The sequence below is a fragment of the Neoarius graeffei genome, chromosome 3 (assembly GCF_027579695.1).
Source record: "Neoarius graeffei isolate fNeoGra1 chromosome 3, fNeoGra1.pri, whole genome shotgun sequence".
NCBI lineage: Eukaryota > Metazoa > Chordata > Actinopteri > Siluriformes > Ariidae > Neoarius > Neoarius graeffei.
Window position 1 is genome coordinate 14,381,023 of NC_083571.1, and position 22,300 is coordinate 14,403,322.

Sequence of the window (22,300 nt, forward strand, 5' to 3'; positions counted from 1 at the left end):
CACCTACGAGCTACCCATGGAAAACTGTTTACTGATGGGGACTTTGTTAAAGTATGCATGCTTGCTGTGGCCGAGGAGGCGTGTCCCGACAAGAAGGATGCGCTCAGCACGGTGAGTCTCTCCGCACCTACTATGACCAGGTGAACCGAAGATTTGGGGGACAACGTGTATGACCAGCTGAATGAGAGAGCATCAGAATTTGAGGTTTTGCTTTGGCCATGGATGAGAGCAATGATGTGCAGGACACAGCACAACTGGTGTGATCTATTGATCTATTGCTCATATTATTATAATTTCACTGTTTTTTAAAATGTATTTATTTTACAGGCCTATTTATTTGGCCTTTATTAAGTGCTGCACACAATTATTATTAATATTATTAATAATATCAACAGGCCTACCTACAATTTATAATTTTCCACTCACCTTTGCCAGTGTCAATCACCTCAACTAGGCAGATGCTTCTTACCTTGACAGCTTTGATGTTATTTTTATTAGAAAATAAATAAATGGAATATCTGTGGTATTTCAAATTAAAACAAAGTGTGAAGACTCGATTACTACTTTTGCAAACCACTAGTAAAGATAAACAAATATGTGCCAGGAATCAAGTGTTGATATAGTAGTGTGGATATAGTAGTGTGGATGGCCGTGCCAGGCTAGTAATCTCTACTACACAATGAGGCCTGCTGGTGGTCATATTTGTCTGGGTCATACAATTCTATGTTATATAACTGACCCGACCCCGGCCCCCCATCACAGTCAGGAACGACAATGTGGCCCCCAGAGAAAAAAGTTTGGTGACCCCTGCTTTACACAGTCCAGTTCTCTCACTTCCTCAGATCACCTTCCAAAGCTTCAACTTTCATGTAAACCGTCAAGACCATCACGGCAAACGCTAAGTAGCCGAACCAAGCCTTTGCATCATCTAGTATGTATGTACTGCATTCTGGGACTTTGCCTCGATACACATTTTATGACGGGTCGTATAAAACAGGATAAGATGAAAAGATGAAAACACAATTATGGGTTTTATTCTGTTCCAACACGCCCCCTGCTGCCCTCCTCCTGAGTCAAGATGTAGAGTTGTGACAAGTGAAATGCAAAATATTGTACAACACGTGGCATGTGACTGAGCCAATTGTTTAGATTTATGCTTTACAGTGTTGGACATAATTTGTGGGCAGCACAGTGGTGTAGTGGATAGCACTGTTGCGTCACAGCAAGAAGGTTCTGGGTTTGAGCCTAGTGGCCGGCGGGGGCCTTTCTGTGTGGAGTTTGCATGTTCTCCAGGTGCTCCGGTTTCCCCCACAGTTCAAAGGCATTGCAGCTCGGTTAACTAGCTACTCTAAGGCCCTGTCCACACGGCAACGGATTCAGGTGAATCTGATAAAATTGTTTATCGTTTCGGCCTGGCGTCCACACGGCACCGGCGTTTTGGGTGCCCCAAAACGAAATCTTTTGAGAACGGGTTCCAGAGTGGAAAAATCTGGCAACTGAGCCGTTGCGAAGTCGTCTGGATGAGTAGAACGGATTTGTTTACGATGACGTCACAACCACATGACTAGAACAAGCAGCACTCTCGCGCGCATCATTCGTAACAACAGAAATTGAAATTGTTTACACATTAACCTGACTGACCTGCCAGACAGACAATTTACACCTGCTTTGATGAACAGAAAGTACAGCCTTCCACACAAAGCAACAGTTACCTGACTATAATGGAGGCAGAGGGGAAAAGGGTCAGAAGACCCTTCAACAGACTGTTTTGTATGAACCACTGCATTGCATTCACTTTTGTATACAGCTTTTCTTTTAAATAAACAAGTAACCGAACCATTCTTGAATTTCTTTTTTTTACTGGATAAGACTGCTTTTCAAAATGTTCACACACATTGGCGCTTACATTTCCAAAACGAACTGAAAGAGGCCAGCGCCTCGTTCCCATAACTACCTGCGCTCTTAAAGGGCCAGTGCAGAATTTCCCCACCACTACACACAATGGCAAGTGGAAAAAAATAAACCCATTACATGCGCATGTGTCCTACTTCTTCTTCTATTGTTCTGGTGTCTCCGATGGGACCGTCTTACAGTGCACGTAGTGGTGTGGCATGCGTATTGCATCGTTTTCAGCAAGCGCTGCGTTGCCATATGGACCTGATATTTTACTGATCCGTTGCCCATGTGGACGCGATATTTTTTTTTTAAAAAAAAATCTCGTTGCCGTTGTCGTATGGATGTAGCCTAAATTGTCCATAGGTGTGAATGTGAGAGCGCAGAAAGGAGGTGGTCACCATACTGCTGCAATTCTGGCCAAGTCAACCAAACATGGTTCGCCTCAAGCCCGGCTCGGGTTCGGCGGTGACGACAACGACATCATTTGCATAAAGTTGAAAAAAAATCTCATGTTGAGTGTCACTGTTTTGCTTGTTGATGAAATGGTGGCTCCATGAAAATGAATGGCTGCCTGCCGCTTTGTTGTGTGCTAGTGTGAACTTGGCTTGTGCGGTATCTAAAAAAACGTTGTTGCTGTTCGCCATCATGCACTGTAAACTCCAGAACTGTCCCGGAGTAAATGGGGTCACTAGTGTGGATGCCGAGACATCTTATTGAAGAGGAAAAAGGATCACTCCACTTCCTCGTTGTCGCAGAACACACACTCCCTTTCTCACCAGCAGACTGACCTCTGGTGGCACGTGCTGTGCACTATATCACCTCGATACAGCATCTCTGCATAGTTTATCAGAAAGAGAAGTGTCTGTATTTTTGGAAATCATACAGTCAGGATTTGTAAATACCCTGGGATACTGTAATACTGTGATACCCGAATCTAATGTGAACGCTCCTTGAGTCTGGTGCAGTGATCAAACTGAAGCTGAAACGATTTTCACTCTTCTGCTTTGTACATGATGTTACTGTTAATATAGCTGAAGAAAAAAAAAACCCAGCAGCCATTTTAATGCTTCAAGTCTATTTTTGAGTCTTACTATGGTGGGGTTTACATTAGACCGTATCAGCGGATCATCAGATTAACGTTTTTAAAACGATTAGTGTGCACACAGCAACGCCAATACACGATTCGCGTGCACATAGCAACGCCAATACACGGATACGCTCGGCTCCGCAGGCATCCTGCGCTCCAAATCACTCCGCCCTGAACAGTGAGTGCCCTCTGAAGGGTGCGCACTCCGGCCCTGCGCAGCTCACAGAGCGCGCGAGTATAGCGCACGAGCAGTAATTCGGGACTGAGCCGCTGTGCGTGTGATCTCAGTGCATGTCGGGCATGCGCGTCACTTACCACTTGCAAGTGGAAGGATGGCAAGCCTAAAGACAATCATAACTACACAATGGGCAGTATTTGCATCAGTATTTGCAGTATTTTCATACTTTTATACTCTTTAATGAAAGGTGATACAAGGCGGAAGTCCGCGCCGTTTTTCAGCAGTCGCGTCACATGACCAACACCAGCGAATCAGGAAGGTGGATGTCACAGTGACGTTGTCCAATGACGACGCCAGCTAGAGCTCAGCACAGCGTATCCGCGTATCCTCAATGTTTACACAGCACCGGACCTGACACGATCTGGATTGAATACGTGGACCCTGGCGGATTCCCGTTTCCCGGCGTTTTAATGTAAACGGACAGTGCATCCGCGAAGAAAACGAGACAGATACGGTCTAATGTAAACTTGGCCTATAAGTGAGTGACCCATTATGAGGTATTAGGTGTGAACTGTGATCTTTTGTGGTGAGTTTGACTGAACGTGTTCCTTGATCCTGCTTGGCATTAGTTCGTTGATGTGTTGACCCAGGTGTTGAGTTTACCAAGGGACTGGCTTTTGTTCTCATCTTATGTGTGACGTGTTAACAGCCGCCTCGGAGAGTGACGGTGTAGAGTTTCACAAGCGCTGCTCGCATATCAATAGCTGAAGAGTGTAAGGGCTGTGTTTGGGGAGTCAAGTGACACTTTGTGAAATTTACAGCCTGTAAAGGGAGAAGCTGAAGCTGCTGTTGCTGGCGGCCGACTCCGACGTTGCACTGACCTTGCATACATGTGTAGCTCTATATCAGTCTTTCTTTATCACTCTCCTTTGCTCTATCAGCTTTCACCGTGTGTGTGTGTGTGTATATATATAACCTGAGCGTCTCACAGAGCTCAACATCCAGCAGCAGGACACCGACACACACTACTCCTCTACACCGAGCTGGATCAAACGGATATTTTGACTCATGCTGTGTTTTTCCTCTGTGTGTGTGTGTGTTGAAGCGAGGCGGCCAATGATCCAGTATCAATTTAAGCAAATGGCTTTAGGATGCTCTTAGATTTATTCCATCAGCATTTGGCAATAACTCTTCTCTGGTTGTCATGGCAGCTGTTTATTTATTTTCTACCCATGATTGTCAGAATGTGTGTGTGCGCGTGTGTGTGTAGGGAGAAACCAACGGCTGTTTATCTTGTTTAAAGCATGATGTGAAACATCTAAACAAATGATGCAGACAGAAATACATCAGTGTGAAGCAGAAACCTGAACAAAATGGAGACATGTACATGGGCAGACGAGTGGTGGAAAAAGCAACAAGTGTTCTAGCTTGTTTTGTGTGTGTGTGTGTGTGTGTGTGTGTGGAGAACACCTACTTCAGTGTCTCAGCCAGGTAGAAGCTCTGCTGGACGTCATCATGGTTGGGATTGTTGCTGTAGACGTCTCTCACTCCACTATAGCCTCCTTCCACCCTGCAGTGCTGCTCCAGAGCCTGAACACACACACACACACACACACACACACACACACACACACACACACACACACACAATCAGACAGGAATCATTAATATTCCACATACACAACTTTTTGCAGACTCTTAATTCATAAACGACATTAGGAACATAATAAATAAGGAATAAAACACTCAGGATTGTGCTGTTAGAGGAAAATGATCAACGATGGGGTGGTTTAACTCTTCTTATACCACAGCAATTTGGCAATGACTACATTAAAATACTAGCCTAGTAAACTAGACCCACCCGCCTAGCGGCCAAAAATATTTTTGCCTAGCGAGTGGGTCTAGCCTCGCACCATATAAACAAAAACACCCCGGGCATCAAATTGTGCCCGCCAATCACAACGCAAGGTTTTTGTTTGGATTCTTTGGGCGGGCTTTTGCAGGAGTGATGACAAGGCTGCGCGACGCTGGAGAAAGCACAGCAGGAAAGATGGCTACGGCTAGTGAACAGTGCGCGTTTGACTCCGCTTTGGAATCAGTTTTAGAAGAATTAGACTTGGAGTTTTCGTTGAAACATGAGCAGGAAGAGGCTCTCCGCTCATTCCTTTTCAAGAAGGACGTTTCGCTGTTTTGCCGACCGGCTATGGCAAAAGTCTGATCTACCAGCTAGCTCCGCTCATAGCCAAAAGGATGGGGCTAGTTTGTGCAGTATGAAGAATTAATAAACAGCTTTGAAACATTACTTTTTGATTGTTTCTTATTTTCCCGTTATTTTAAATTTAAGGGAAATTATTTCACCAAACACCACTAAATAAAAACTCTCAAAAACAGTTTAAGCAAACCCTTGAAAAACACTTGGAAAAAAAATGAGTGTATGTGGTACAGACTCCAAACTTGTGGTCATTATCTCCAAACTTCTTAATATCTAGAACCTGTTTATTAATTAATACGCATTTTGAAAAATTATTTATTTCAAGGCCTCCCCCACTGCTTTCTGTCGCTCTGACTACGTCACAGTCACTGTTGCGCTGATTGGTCAGAGCGTTGGCCTATACGCACAGAGACAGTTTGAAAGACAGCGGGTTGTTCCTCCTACCCCCTTCGGAAATGTCTACGGATCGAGGCCAGACTAAATATTCACATTTAGTCTGGCTTGCCAGGCTATTAAAATACATTTTACCCATTTATAATTACATATGTTCTGGAATACACAAATGCGTTTGAAGTAAACATGAGCTAGGTCAATCTTGGTGGTTTTAAACGCTACGAGCCGTCTGAAGAATCATCCAGAGCAAACACAACTACGCAGCAACAGTCTTCACTCCTCGAGTCCATCAGCTCTCTGATCATGACGATTGATACCACAGCTCTCTGAGCATAAAACAAACCCTCCGAAGCATCATGATGCTGGAGACAAGACTGAGTCGAGGAAATCTGTCACTTGGGCTTGTCACAGGTCCATGGCTACATGCCTGTCTTCGATTCCAAGCTGCTTGTACTTTACTGAGTTCATCTCGTTGCTGATTTATTGCATATTTATTAGCTCTTTAGCACTTTGTAAACACTAGACTACTTCAGATGCTCAGAGTTGGTCTGGAAACCTAATACCTTTTATTTATTTATTTATTTATTTATAGATGACAGAGAAAGAGGCAGAGACTGATGAGCTAAATTCACTCATCCGTCTTCAATAAGTGCTTTATCCTGCTCAGGGTCAGGGTAGAAGAAGCCATTCACACCTACACTTCAAATTAAACTATCTTAGCGAGCAAAGATATCATGAATAAAGGAAAAGGTATTTAATATTTCTCATTATCAGATTCTTATATAACAAGTCTAAGGTCAGGAAGACTATTTCAAGACATACTTCTAGCTGAAAATGGTTTAATTCAGTTGGCAAATAATTTTGCTTCTTTCTAGAAATGGACAATCGTCGACTCTTCTATGATCTACTGTAGCCACTTCATACATCTGGGTACATTTCCAAAACTATTAGAATTGTGTGCCTGGGGGTGGGGTGTCAACTATCGGGGATGCTCTGTCAACTATCAAGCTCGACTTACAAGCTGTGAAGACACAGCTGGCTAATGATAAAGCTGCTACCGATGCTACTGTATCATCACTGAAAGGTACTGTTGGGGAGATTGAGCATTCACTGGCTGGTTGTACCGATGACATTGTTGCAACGCAACAACGTAAGGATAATAGGAGTCCCGGAGGGGCCTGACACTTGCACTACTGTTGCTGTAGCCACCTTGCTAAAGGTGATCTGGATAAGCAGCTGCTTCTGGACCGGTCTCACCGGACCCTACAACCTAAGCCCAAGCCTGGTGAACATACCGCGAGCCACCGTGTACAGATTTCATTATTACAGTGAGTGTGTTGACATCTTGTGCCGCGCGAAACAGCGCCAGTGGATTAAAGTCAGGGACCTGACCATCTCAGTCTTCCCGGATTACACTGCTAAGATAGCCCAGGCTCGGGCTGCATTTACTGAGGTCAGGCGGTTCGCTATGGACTACTCCACCCTGCGTGACATCGCATTACATACAGCGGTATCCAGAAGGACTTTGTTTCGGCGGAGGAAGCTGGGGACTATGTCAAAACCTTGTGTTCTGGGTGAGTTGTCATGATTATGACTACACCATGTTTTTCTCACTCAGGTCCATGGTTCTGAAATGCAACTTAAATTTTATTGTGGATTGTGGACTCACTCCACTTTAATCTTAGTCTGGCTAACGCAACTTCAAAGCTCTACGAGCATTTGGTCCGGCAAAGATATTAAGCCCAACCGTTTCCCAAAGGCGTGGTTGACCCGCCTCCCTGAAATGCCTCAGTTTGCTACTGGTCGAAGCCAGAAAAGGCTGTGACGAAGCTTAAACCAATCACGTCACTCTTTTCTCTGACGTATGTGACGCGACGGAAACTGCTTGAGTAACAGGAAGAAGATAAATACCTCCAGGGCTGCTCTTTGCTCCGTTTTCAATGAGAACTTCCTGTTGAATGCTTTCAATACAGCATCTACCACTGTGTCAAAGGCTTGCCGCTGCTCCATGTTCGTAATGTTTCTAGTGAATGAAGCGCATCCGGCATAGATTCTGTAAACAATCTATGGCTTCCGGTCGCAGTTCTACTACGTCACTGCCTTGAACACGCCTCTACCCAGGGCCGTTGGAGATGCTCAAAGTTGATTGGCTCCCGATTTTTCGGGAGCTTGGAAGAGCTGTAGATAGCTTGCCTTGCCAGACTAAGCTCGCAACAGGCCCTCGTGCTGCGTCACGCTTAGGATGGGCGGGCCCAGGCTACTTTAATCTACCACTGCACCAATATGCGGTTTTCTGCTGTGATGCGCTAACGAGGTTGGTGTTATTTCTGTTTGTTTAAATTACAATATTGTATTTATTCCTCAGTATTTTTCTTTTCTGATTTTGTTGAGGTCAAGGAAGATATATTCAATTTGCACTAGCTTACTTTAGCTTTTCTATATTGACCCTTGATGGGCATATTGCCATTTGTTACATGTATATTCTATTTTTTATGTGATATACTGCTATGGTGCCTATACTTAATCTATCTGTTCTTCCTAATAATTCAATTTGCCATTAGGATATTTTGCCAATGTTTTTGTTGTAGTATTCTCTTTTAGACAAAAGAATACTTTGTAATGTGACTTTTTTTTTTCAAACGTACTGTATTTGTCATTACACGCATATTATTAATCAGATTTGAAATCAGTAGGAGTCTTTTCTCATACTTTTTTTTTTTTTTTTTGGGGGGGGGGGGTTGGTTTTGCTCACTCTCATACCCCTTTTCTACCAAATCAGTTCCAGGGCTGGTTCGGGGCCAGTGCTGGTGCTGGTTCACAACTCGTTCAACTTGCGAGCCAGCTGAGAACCAGTTTGCTTTTCCATAGCTCGTGGTGCTAAGCGGAGCCACATCATTACGTCGCTGTATACGTTATTAGGTCGCTGTATACGTCAGTTACGGTGCTATGTTTACTTAAACCTTGGCGCGAATATCAAAGCAAAAACAACACGGAAGAAGCAGCAGCAGCAGCAACAACAACAATAATAATAATGGATGACTTTGCGTTTGTACAGCTGCTGCTTCTCGTCGCTTAAAAATGGCGACCTTTTGCGGTCTTGTTATTGTTGTTGGTCTTAACAACTCCGCCCCCCCACTGACGTAAGCAGTTCTTTCCTCTGGCCCAGCAGAGAGTTGGTGCTAGCCTGGAACCGGTTTTTCTGGCCCCAGAGCCAGTTCTTTGTCAGTGGAAACAGAAAACCCGGTTCCAAACTAAGCACTGGCCCCGAACCAGCCCTGGAACTGCTTTAGTGGAAAAGGGGCATCAGAGTTGTTTTCACACTACTGTGGACGACTTTTGGGTACTGTTGGAAACACTGCTGTCTCCTTTGTTCTCTGGTTATATGGAAACTTTGGGTGTGTGGTCATATGTTCTGTTATTTTTTTTTGGGGGGGGGGGGGGGGGGGGGTCTCTCAATGGCTACCCATTTCTTTGTTGCTTGTTTTATCTAAATGCAATATAAATAGAATAAGCACACCTTTAAGATTTATAACTTGGAATATCAGAGGCACTGTCAAGCGATCTAAGGTTTTTACACACTTGAAAAGGTTAAACTCTGATAGAGTATTTTTTACAGGAGACTCACCTTCGGATTAAAGATCATCATAGGTTGCACTGCTCTTGGGTAAGTCAGGTGTTTCTGACCCAATTTTGGACCGATCTAAAATCCGTAATCTCACTCAATCTGGTATGTCTAAAACATTTTCTGACTTTATGAGCCAGAATGGGCTTGTTGACCCATGGGTCTCGTAACCCTTCTTCTAAAAGTTTTTCTTTTTTCTTCCAGGTGCATCATTCTTATTCAAGGATAGATCATTTCTTTATAGACAGTACTCCTGATCCTTATGTTGTTTCCTCTGACTATTTGGGAATTTTAATATCTGACCATGCACCACTATGCGTAGATATTCATTTATCTACCTATACACGTAGGCCACCACTTTGGAGATTTAACTCTCTCCTTTTAGCCGAGGAAGATTTTTACAACTTCATTTCAACTTCTATTGATGACTTCCTTTCTTTCAATCAGACTGACTCCGTTTCTTATTCACTGTTAGGGGAGACGTTTAAATCTTACCTTAGAGGGCAAATTATATCTTATTCCGCTCTTTCTAATAAAAGGCGTAATACCAGGCTCGATGAACTTGCATCTTCAATTAGGAACCTGGACCAAAGACTCACACTGAATCTGTCCCCAGAAGTGCTTAAGCAGTGTTTGGATGTACAAGCAGAATTTGATCTCAATTCGACTACAGAAGCAGAGCGCTTGTTACTACGTACACGCAGTTCATATTATGAACATGGAGAGAAACCTAGTCGTTTATGGGCGCACCAGCTACGACGACAGGCAACTTCCCGTCTGATACCTAGCATTAAAAATATTCATAACATAACCACCACAAATCCCATGGAAATTAATGCTTTCTTTAAATCATTTTACTCTTCATTATATAAATCTGAATTTCCTACAGATAATACTAAAATGAATGAATTTCTTCAAGGCCTTTGTAATCCTGTCACTGATTCCGACACTGCCAAGCAGTTGGAATTCCCACTCACCCTTGAAGAAATAAGAACTTCTAATAAAGCTATGCAGTCCAATAAAGCTCCTGGCCCGCATGGGTTTCCGAAGGAATTTTTTAAAACCTTTATTGATAAATTGGCACCACTGCTTTTGCCCATGTTCAATGAGTCCTTGGAACGTGGTTTATTACCACCCACTCTGACACAAGCCACTATTACACTCCTTCTTAAGGAGGGTAAGTATCCATCTTCCTGTGGTTCTTACAGACCACTGTCTCTGCTTAATGCAGATGTCAAAGTATTGGCAAAGGTAAGTGCATCCCGCTTAGAGCGCGTGCTCCCTTATATCACATCAAAAGAGCAAAACGGTTTTATTAAGGGATGTCAACTGTTCTTTAATATCTGTACACTTTTTAATATCTCATCTCATCTCATTATCTCTAGCCGCTTTATCCTGTTCTACAGGGTCGCAGGCAAGCTGGAGCCTATCCCAGCTGACTACGGGCAAAAGGCGGGGTACACCCTGGACAAGTCGCCAGGTCATCACAGGGCTGACACATAGACACACACAACCATTCACACTCACATTCACACCTACGGTCAATTTAGAGTCACCAGTTAACCTAACCTGCATGTCTTTGGACTGTGGGGGAAACCGGAGCACCCGGAGGAAACCCACGCGGACACGGGGAAAACATGCAAACTCCGCACAGAAAGGCCCTCGCTGGCCACGGGGCTCGAACCCGGACCTTCTTGCTGTGAGGCGACAGCGCTAACCACTACACCACTGCGCCGCCCACTTTTTAATATCGTTTATTCTAAACATTCGGCTGAACTTCCTAAAATTATTTCATTAGATGCTGAAAAAAGGGCGGCACGGTGGTGTAGTGGTTAGCGCTGTCGCCTCACAGCAAGAAGGTCCTGGGTTCGAGCCCCGGGGCCGGCGAGGGCCTTTCTGTGTGGAGTTTGCATGTTCTCCCCGTGTCCGCGTGGGTTTCCTCCGGGTGCTCCGGTTTCCCCCACAGTCCAAAGACATGCAGGTTAGGTTAACTGGTGACTCTAAATTGACCGTAGGTGTGAATGTGAGTGTGAATGGTTGTTTGTGTCTATGTGTCAGCCCTGTGATGACCTGGCGACTTGTCCAGGGTGTACCCCGCCTTTCGCCCGTAGTCAGCTGGGATAGGCTCCAGCTTGCCTGCGACCCTGTAGAAGGATAAAGCGGCTAGAGATAATGAGATGAATGAGATGCTGAAAAAGCCTTTGATAGGATTGAGTAGGGGTACTTGTTTGCAGTTTTGAATAAATTCGGATTTGGTGATAAATGAATTTCTTGGATTCGTCTCCTTTACACATCCCCTAGAGCCAGTGTCCATACTAATGATGTTCATTCTGAATATTTTGCTCTTGAGTGTGGCTGTTGCCAAGGCTGTCCCTTATCACCTCTGCTTTTTGCCGTTGCTATCGAGCCTCAGTCAATCGCTCTGAGATCTTCCCCATTATTTAGAGGAATTGTCGGAAATGGTGTGGAATATAAACTGTTATTTGCGGATGATTTGTTACTGTATGTAACTGATCCTACTGCTTCTATCCCTGCTGTTTTAGGTATTCTGGAGACCTTTAGTTCCTTTTCAGGTTACAAGTTAAACTTGAGAAAAAGCGAGTGTTTCCCCTTTAATACTGCTGCGCGTTATCTCCAACAGTCAGATCTGCCATTCCTACTTAGTCGATCAGGGTTTAAATACCTGGGTATTCGTGTGACTTGTTCATTATCTCAGCTTGCATCAGCTAATTTCATTCCTCTCATCTTAAAGGTTAAATCTGATATTCAAAATTGGGGTACCCTCCCCCTTTCATTAATTGGGAAGATCAATATTGTAAAAATGAATATAGTGCCGAAATTTCTCTTCTTATTCCACTCAATTCCTCTTTTTCTGCCAAAACAATTTTTTGATTCACTGGATAAAATGATTACTTCCTTCATTTGGGGTGGGAAGTCTCCAAGAATAAGCAAGACTTTATTGCAGAAATGTAGACTTAGTGGAGAACTTGCACTGCCCAATTTTCAATTTTATTATTGGGCTGCTCACATTCATAAACTTTGCTATTGGGTGAAATCTCCTGGATCTCCCTGGTGTACATTGGAACTTTCATCCTGTAGGGAATCTTCTATACCTGCTTTACTTTATTCCTCGCTACTTATAAAGCCCTCCTTGTATACCAATAATCAAGTGGTTCTTAATACACTTAAGATCTGGTATCAATTTAGACGGTGCTTCAAATGTGTGGGTGCATCTTCTTTGGGTCCTGTAAGCAAAAATCACTTATTTCCTCCATCACTTTTGGATTCTACATTTTCAGTGTGGCACGATAAGGGCTTTAAGCAATTCAAAAATTTATATGTAGATGGTGTCTTTGCGAGTTTTGCTAATTTGTCCTCCACTTACACTACCGTTCAAAAGTTTGGGGTCACCCAGACAATTTTGTGTTTTCCATGAAAAGTCACAATTTTATTTACCACCATAAGTTGTAAAATGAATAGAAAATATAGTCAAGACATTTTTCTGGCCATTTTGAGCATTTAATCGACCCTACAATTGTGATGCTCCAGAAACTCAGGCCCTGTCCACACGGCAACGGATTCAGGTGACTCCGATACAATTGCTTATCATTTAGGCCTGGCGTCCACATGGCACCGGCGTTTTGGGTGCCCAAAACGCAATCTTTTTGAGAACGGGTTCCAGAGTGGAAAGATCTGGCAACGTTGCCGTTGTGAAGTCGTCTGGATGAGTAGAACGGATTTGTTTACGATGACGTCACAACCACATGACTGTGAGTGCTTCACGCCGGGTAGAAGTGTAACGAACTCGATGCGAGTTGTCAATAAATCCTATAACTTGGTTCATGAAACGCGCTTACAAAATATTTTCACTGTGAATATTTATTGTGTAATGGTGCAAAGTGAGAGAGAGAGAGAGAGAGAGAGAGAGAGACTCTGCCCTTAGGGCAGAGTCAATCCCGCCAGCAAAAATAGGGAAAAAAAGGAGCGATCTCACCTCTTCAGATGTTGGTTTAAGTCCGACAATACATTCCTCAAAAAGGGCGTAGAAGAGCAAATTAATCCATCAACGTGTAGCATTCAATTTATTCCGGACCATTAAAGACGCCGCCTTCCGCATAGAATCATATGTCATCCTCGCTGCCATATTGGATAGGTCAAAGCGGAGAATAAAGATTCATGTGCTGCGTTTAACTGTACCAACAGGTTTACCGTCCAAACGAGATCACATGGGATTACCTTTCACAGGTGAGAAACAACAAATTAATCCATCAACGTGTAGCATTCAATTTATTCCGGACCATTAAAGACGCCGCCTTCCGCGTAGAATCATACGTCATCCTCGCCGCCATATTGGATAGGTCAAAGCGGAGAATAAAGATTAGCTGCGTTTAACTGTACCAACAGGTTTGCCGTCCAAACGAGATCACATGGGATTACCTTTCACAGGTGAGACTGGAAAAATACTTTTCATTGTATTTGGTCATTATAATGTAATTTTACAAACAGATTTTCCTGACTTTGTGGCTAATATGAAGTCTCGCGCATAATAGTTTATGCGCATGCGTCCTTACTTCTTCTATTGTTCTGGTGTCTCCGAAGGGACCGTCTTACAGCGCCCCTAGAGGTGTGGCATGTGTATTGCATCGTTTTCAGCAAGCGTTGCGTTGCCATATGGACCTGATATTTTACTGATCGTTGCCCATTTGGACGCGATATATTTTTAAATAACATCTCGTTGCCGTTGTCGTGTGGATGTAGCCTCAATCTGCTTAAAGGAAGGTCAGTTTTATAGCTTCTCTAAAGAGCTAAACTGTTTTCAGCTGTGCTAACATGATTGTACAAGGGTTTTCTAATCATCCATTAGCCTTCTGAGGCAATGAGCAAACACATTGTACCATTAGAACACTGGAGTGATAGTTGCTGGAAATGGGCCTCTATACACCTATGGAGATATTGCACCAAAAACCAGACATTTGCAGCTAGAATAGTCATTTACCACATTAGCAATGTATAGAGTGGATTTCTGATTAGTTTAAAGTGATCTTCATTGAAAAGAACAGTGCTTTTCTTTCAAAAATAAGGACATTTCAAAGTGACCCCAAACTTTTGAACGGTAGTGTATGACCTCCCTGTATCTCACTCGTTTCGCTATTTTCAAATTCGAAATGTTATTTTTAAGCTCTTCACTAACTTCCCTTCTGTACCCCCAGAACAGCCTTGGGAATGTTTGCTTTCAAATATCCCTAGTCAGAGGGATATGATTTTGAAAATATATGACTCTATTTTGACAGTGAGCAATCAGTTAAGTACCAAAATTAAGAACGCGAGGGACACATCAAATACTGGTTAGTATGTTTCTCCCTATCGTAAATATTGTAATTAGTGAATAACATGCTGCAATGAGCTCAAATATGTATCTTTTTGAGGCAAACTTGAGCCTGGTCACTCATCTTGTTGAAGTCCATTTTTCATTGAGCGTATTCGAGCCAATATTCGTTAGGCATAATGAAAATTATTTCTTGATTTCACACTGTAAATATTATTCCTGTGCATTAGATAGTTTACATACTGTAGAAGGTTCTTTATCATTGCGATGGTGAAGACCGCTGAGCGAAAATGTGTGTAATTAGACTATACACCTATAGTATATTGCACAACTTCTGGTAAACAACCTCTCGATTTGCTATCATACTGTGCAGTTTATTTCGTTGAGCAAGACAGTATATGGTTCTTTTTCACTGTGGCAGCGGGGGCGTGGTCAAGCACCAGTTTGTGAATGGAGAGCAAGACCAGTGCTGTCTCTCTGTGTGTGTATAGACAGCGTGCACGTGACGTCACAAGGTCACGTGATATTTGTTTATCTGCCATCTTGGACGGCAAGGCCGCGCATAGAACTTAGACGAACCCGTTCTAATTATCAAGTGTGTGGGAGTAGATCTTTCGAGAATGGTTATATCTTGTTCAGCATTTGGTTGTACCAATAGACAGGGCCAAAAGGAGGGCCTGTCATTTTATAGATTCCCCGCAGACGAGGAGAGACGCGCAAAATGGGTGTCCGCTGTGCGAAGAGAAAACTGGAACCCCAGTTCTACCAGCCGAATTTGTAGTGAACACTTCATATCAGGTAGGCGTAATCTTCTAATTCAATACTCCTAGTACATCTGTTAAGTTGATTTTCGGATTGAATGATAACTGCATACTTAGAAACTAGACAGTACAGCGTTTGTGGCCGTCAGTCCGCTTGATCTCTAACGTTTAAAATGGCTATGCCTAGCCCTACTACCCTGGCCTAGTCTATGACAATGTTTTATCTTTTTGGCTCATATATGCCTTTGAAAGGCCAATCCATAGTAGGGATGGCGAAAACTAAAAAAAATCTTGACCGACCACCGAGCCTCATTAGCCGGTTAAAGTCGGTTAACCTATGAGTTTAAACAGGGATGCAAACGGCGGATGCCGCCTTTTTCACGGCTGAATCGTGCAGATCCGATTTTTTTTTTTAGGGGGGGCGTTGGAGTGTCTGAATAATTTCATCAGAGTAAATTCTGTATTAAAATTACTAAATAAGCAAATGCCGTTACAGTCTATGAAACATAGGAAGTATGAGAAGAAAACAGTAAATCAGAAAGCTGCGCACGTTTTCGCGGAAGCTGCACAAATGTGCACAGCTTTCTGATTTACTGTTTTCTTCTCATACTTTAGAGTTTAGATTTCGAACATTCTTACGATAAAACGTCCTGCATAGTCTCTTTATGATAAACGTCTTAATGCCACTTACCCGTGAGGTTATCAAGTAGACATTCTTCTTCGGAACCTTCCAGAGGTATAGTTGGGATACCCATCCCGCAACAAAATATTTATAAGCTTCCAGGCTCTTGTAAGCTTTGAGGGCTTTGCCAGTGTAACACGATTCACGATTAACAAGAAAATTGTAAATGTCGTGGTAGGCCAGATCGGGCAAATCGCCGGCACCGCAGCTCCGAATTTCCCTGAACAAGGATTGCGGCAAGTCGTACGGATCTGCAATCGCCAACCTGGAACACTTTTCCACGTAACGCTGCCTCACGTCACCTTCAAGATGCTGAACAAACTTAGACAAGTAATCGCGCGATGTAGATGGGGTATTTTCCGAATTTTCTTGGGGATTACTCCCTGGATCCATCACGCTCGCGCAAGGTAAACAATCCTGATGCCGTCCAATATGGCGGAGTACACACGTGCGGGTCACGTGACTGCACATCCTCTATATGTGTGCGTGTGTGTATAGTTAGAGGATCTTTTCCCCTGGCTGAAATCACGTCGGTACAGTGTAACACAGTTTATCTTGAAACTGCTGAAAAACGTGTTTTGTATTAAGTGACAGTTTAAAAAATAAAAACGAAAGTGACCTTGATCCCGCCTGCCTGTTTCAGTGTCCACTATATCAGGGAAGCTGTTACATTTATCTTTTTGATTTTTGTGTTTGCTAATGTTTTTGGTAAACGTAGTGATCAGAAGTAACAGTTTTGGGAATACGAACGCTCCTCTATCTTTTGTAATACCACTAATAGACTTTCCTAAACTCGACTTTAGTATAACCTCGTGAATTTCCTGTATAACCCACCCGTTTCAGACATGAGCCTGAGGAGAAAAAAAAAATCTCTAAAGTTTGATTGATCACCGATATGTATTAGTTTGGTCCTGCGTTTCCTTTCCTTCACAATACAGGGCCTTTTCTTCTTACTTTCCGTTACTGTAGTCGGTCTTCCATGTCTCATGCGCACACTTGTGCTCCAAAGGCGGAGAATTTAGGGCCATAGGGCTCTAAATTCATTAATTGTTCTTTTAGGAAAAAAAAAAGTAATAAAATTTGAAGTCTGTGATTCGAATTCAGTAGCTTTCGGTCCACTAAAAAATAATTGGGTGTCAGGGAAAATTCTTTATATGGCCTAAATCCGAAAGGCAGTGTACCTTTAATTACCCGTGAACATGGGTTGTAATTTTGAGTTATCGTATTTCTACACAGGTTATATTTTGTCACGATTGAATTTTACCGCCAGCTACTGGATTTTAAGATGTATGGCATTATTACTTTAATGATTTTGCAGTGGGGGCGGCATGGTGGTGTAGTGGTTAGCGCTGTCGCCTCACAGCAAGAAGGTCCAGGTTCGAGCCCCGTGGCCGGCGAGGGCCTTTCTGTGTGGAGTTTGCATGTTCTCCCCGTGTCCGCGTGGGTTTCCTTCGGGTGCTCCGGTTTCCCCCACAGTCCAAAGACATGCAGGTTAGGCTAACTGGTGACTCTAAATTGACCGTAGGTGTGAATGTGAGTGTGAATGGTTGTCTGTGTCTATGTGTCAGCCCTGTGATGACCTGGCGACTTGTCCAGGGTGTACCCCGCCTTTCGCCCGTAGTCAGCTGGGATAGGCTCCAGCCTGCCTGCGACCCTGTAGAACAGGATAAAGCGGCTAGAGATAATGAGACGAGATGAGACCAAGCATGATCATCCTACAACACCTTCAACAACTGAGTTGTGCATGAAGAATCTCGTCATCTGGTGTACTGCAAATGGATGAAACAGAGGTTCTCCATCTTATGTCCAGGTACAAGCAACATGCCAAGATTAGTCTCAATATGGAAGGAATATCCATTGACCCTAAACTGGTTGCTCATAATCTTGGAGTTACTGTAGATCCTCATCTCCAAATGACCGAACACGTCAAGGATACATGCAAATCGGCTTATCATACACTGAGAAATACAGGCAGGATTAGGAAGCACCTTGATCAGGATGACTGTGAAAGGCTTGTACATGCTTTCATCATGTCAAAACTCGATTCCTGCAACAAACTACTATCTGGACTACCATTGTCCGACAAACTCCAGTGCGTGCAAAATTCTCCCGCAAGAATGGTGGCTAGAGCTAAGAAGAACGATCGCATTTCTCCCATCTTAAAACGTCCACACATCAGAGCGAGAACTGATTTCAAGATCCTTCTTTTAGCATACATATGTCTCAACGATCAAGCACCAGAATACATTAAAGAACTCTTGACAAGTTACAAGCCTCAACGTAACTTAAGATCATCTAACTAAAGTCTGCTCACAGTACCATCATCAAACTCAAAGAGACAGAACATCAAACTTACAGAGACGGAGCATTTATGGTTTGTGCCTCAAGACTTTGGAATTCAATTCCAATAAACAGCCGCACTGCGGAGAGTAAAACAACTTTAAATCTCTGCTCAAACATTTCTGTTTGTAGAATACTGATGATTTGAGGTTCTTTTATTTTCTAAGTTTGTAAGCGTGCTGAGACTTAGAGTGGTGCTTCTAAAGCTATATTATTATTATTATTATTATTAAATTGAGTTGGTAGGTTTCATGCAATCCTGCTTACAGTCAGACAAACCACACCAAAAACATAACCTCCTTGGCAGAGGTAACAAAAAGACCTGTTACTAGTAGAAGACAAATCCAAACTAATCTTATATTCGTTTAAACGATTAGAAATTAGCTGAATTCAAGATATTTTTCCCTGTAGCATGGGCCAATTTGACGAAGCTAAACAAATCAACGTAGTGGCATACATTCAGGAGGTGGGAGGAAACCAGGAGGAAACCCACACAGACATAGAGACAATGGCGTAGAGTAAAATGGAGGAGAGAAATGCTAAAGTAAGGACCTTCAGGAATTCAGGCATTTTAATGGACTGAGAGATGAAACCTTGGTACTGTAATGAAGACAAAGAGATGGATGAGAGAGAGACAGATGCTGTGTTCACACTTATACCGGTACGAAAGTGGTATAACTGTATCGATACAAAGTATACCGGTACAGTTTAGTGCATCTGTCCACACTAGCGAGAAATGTTTGCGGTTTTCTTTCACGGTAGTTGAAATGCGCGTGCGCGAAATGTTTCCGTGGTTACCGAGTAACTTCCTTCCGAGAATATATGGCATCCGTTATTTCGAGATCTCGAGAAAACAAAACAATTATTTCATGATCTCAGCTGGATCACTGTATCTCCGTCGGTAGAGACGAAGCCGGGCCAGTCTTCTGCGGAGGTGCCGCGGACTAATTTTGAAATGATCCCTTATTAAAAGACTTAATGCAATCTCTCCCTGTGTCAACCCCTGATCAAAATATTCCCTTATTAGGTGATCGATTATTCCAGACATTCTAATGACCAAAGTTGCGTCTATACAGAATGAGAAATAGCCCCAAAGTCAGCATATCACAAGTCTCTTGGCGCACCTGAATGAACCATTTCTCAGCTGTTTACTCGAGATCATGAAATACCGTATTTTCTGGACTATAAGCCACTACTTTTTTCCTAGGTTTTGAACCATGCGGCTTATACAAAGGTGCGGCTATTCTGTGGATTTTTCTTCCACCGCTAGGGGCGCTCTAACCGGAAGTAGAATCAAAAATAAGATAGACGAAAAATCAATGCAAAGAAGAATTAGCAGATCTTTAGCAGATAGAACACGCACTACAAATTACTAACTGGTAATTATTTTCAAATCCAGCGAAGATGATTAAAGTGACTTGTGGTTTCAAACACAGGAGAAATGAAGGTAAATAAATACCGGTTATTTTCTCTTGGTTCTGTTCCGTTTTAATCAGCAAAGTTGCTGCCGTGTTAAAAGGCACTGTTCGGAAAGAATCTGTTCAGGTACATACATGTACATTTACAGTACAAAATCGTTCTGTACATGCAGTAAATATCTAATTTTTCAACACAGATATCTGCGGGGGCGGCACGGTGGTGTAGTGGTTAGCACTGTCGCCTCACAGCAAGAAGGTCCTGGGTTCGAGCCCCGGGGCCGGCGAGGGCCCTTCTGTGTGGAGTTTGCATGTTCTCTCCGTGTCCGCGTGGGTTTCCTCCGGGTGCTCCGGTTTCCCCCACAGTCCAAAGACATGCAGGTTAGGTTAACTGGTGACTCTAAATTGACCGTAGGTGTGATTGTGAGTGTGAATGGTTGTCTGTGTCTATGTGTCAGCCCTGTGATGACCTGGCGACTTGTCCAGGGTGTACCCCGCCTTTCGCCCGTAGTCAGCTGGGATAGGATCCAGCTTGCCTGCGACCCTGTAGAAGGATAAAGCGGCTAGAGATAATGAGAATGATGAGAATGAGATATCTGCGGCTTATAGCCCGGTGCGGCTTGTATATCTTTTTTTTAAATTTTTTTTTAAAAATAGAGCGGATGCGGCTTATATACAGGTGCGCTCTATAGTCCAGAAAATACGGTAATTGTTTTGTTTTCTCGAGATCTTGAAATAACGGTTTTGTTTTCTCAAGATCTCGAATTAGTTGTGTTGTTTTCTCGAGATCCTGAATTAATTATGTCGTTATCTCGGGATAACAAGGTGAATAAAAAAAAAAGGATTATATGAAGGGCCTCTCTCGGCTTCCGTACGGATGAAACAACGTGTGTGTGCTTTTTGTTGTCAATGTACAGTCTGTATTTCAGGTGGTCATTTATTCAGTCGAATCGTATAAAACGCGCGAGGCAGTTGAGAAAGAAACAAACGAATCTCCGTTCTTCACTATTTTATTCAGCGAAGACATCGATTGAAGTGTGTGACTTTGCGCATGTGCATTATATTTGTATTGATACAGAGCCGCTTCATCTGTCCACACTACAGCTAAGCGCTACAGTACTGATACTGTACCGGTACGAAACCCATACATTTGTGGGTTTCGTACCGATACAGTTATACCGCTACAGTACCGGTATAGTTGCTAGTGTGGACAGGTGTTGCGGTACGAAAGTAGTTTTGTATCGGTACAAAATCCCTAGTGTGGACAGGGTAAGAGAGAGGTTAACGTGCTGGAGAGACATCGAGCCGGTAGCCTGTAGAGCCGTGAGCCACTCTCACATTGTTACCACACAATTACACGCATGTGAGAACTGGGCAATCTGCGTCCCGTAGAGCTGCTCTGAGCTCGAGGCCTGTACACGTTCACACAGGGAAAACACACTCTCCCTGCAGTGCACTGTTTATCTGCACACACAAACCTCACACACACACACACTCCTCACACTGAATCTGAGCAGATACACACATCCTGAGAGCTAAATCTCAGTGTTGCAGATTTCAGTCTCACCTTGACAGCCTCCCAGCCCCACTGCCTGTATTTGGGGTCGTGAGTGAGCCTCCACATGTACATGTAGGTTTCTATGACTTCTGGCCTCAGGATGAAGTATTTCTCATTCTGTCGTGTGGCGATGGCTTCCACGCCGCCGTCGAACCTGAACGCCTCGGGTCCTAGCTTAAGGTCTGAAAAAAGAAACACACAAAACGTACAATAAGCAAAATTATATATATTTGTGTGTGTGTGTGTGTGTGTGTGTGTGTAGGATGGAACACCAAATCAGGATCTTACAAAACATAATGCTTAAAGTGAAAATGACATCCCAGGTTTTCTGTGTGTGATATGCTCAAATAGGTTGTAAAGTTCACTGATAAATAAAAAATTTGGCTCAAAAAAGAATTGTTTCGCATCTGAATTCTGTTCCAAAAATCATTAAAGGCTTGTCTGCCATTAGATCGCAGTGATTTATAGGTCAGCGGCGCTGCATGTGTGACGTCATATGCACCACTGCCTTCTTTTGTGTTCACACTGACTCTATAATATTCTCTGCAATGGTGTGTGTTCTTGATACTAATTCTTTTGAAAAAGACGACAAACGCTACAAGGGGACGGTACACAAGTGTCATAATAATAAGATCAACTGTGAGCTACTGCTCACTTGCGTATCCCCCACCCCGCTCTCATTTATATCAGAAAGCAAGCACTCGAAGGAATAGGACACTTATTATGAATGTTGACTTCAACAAATAATTAACCCTGAAACAAGTAAGTAAAGAGCAGAGTCTCTCCCCAGGGATTTCAAATAGCATCCTGGTAAACAGCATTGTGAAGCA

At 43.2% G+C, this 22,300-nt stretch overlaps 1 protein-coding gene across 1 annotated transcript in view; it reads right to left on the reverse strand.

The window, feature by feature from the left end:
• Positions 1-22,300, reverse strand: part of man1a1 (mannosidase, alpha, class 1A, member 1) — a 370,371-nt gene that overhangs the window by 2,273 nt on the left and 345,798 nt on the right. The window contains exons 10-11 of the mRNA XM_060916425.1: positions 21,480-21,652; positions 4,636-4,751 (exon numbers count right to left, since the gene is read on the reverse strand). Of these exons, the coding sequence (XP_060772408.1) occupies positions 4,636-4,751; positions 21,480-21,652 (289 nt within the window). The remainder of the gene's footprint in view (positions 1-4,635; positions 4,752-21,479; positions 21,653-22,300) is intronic.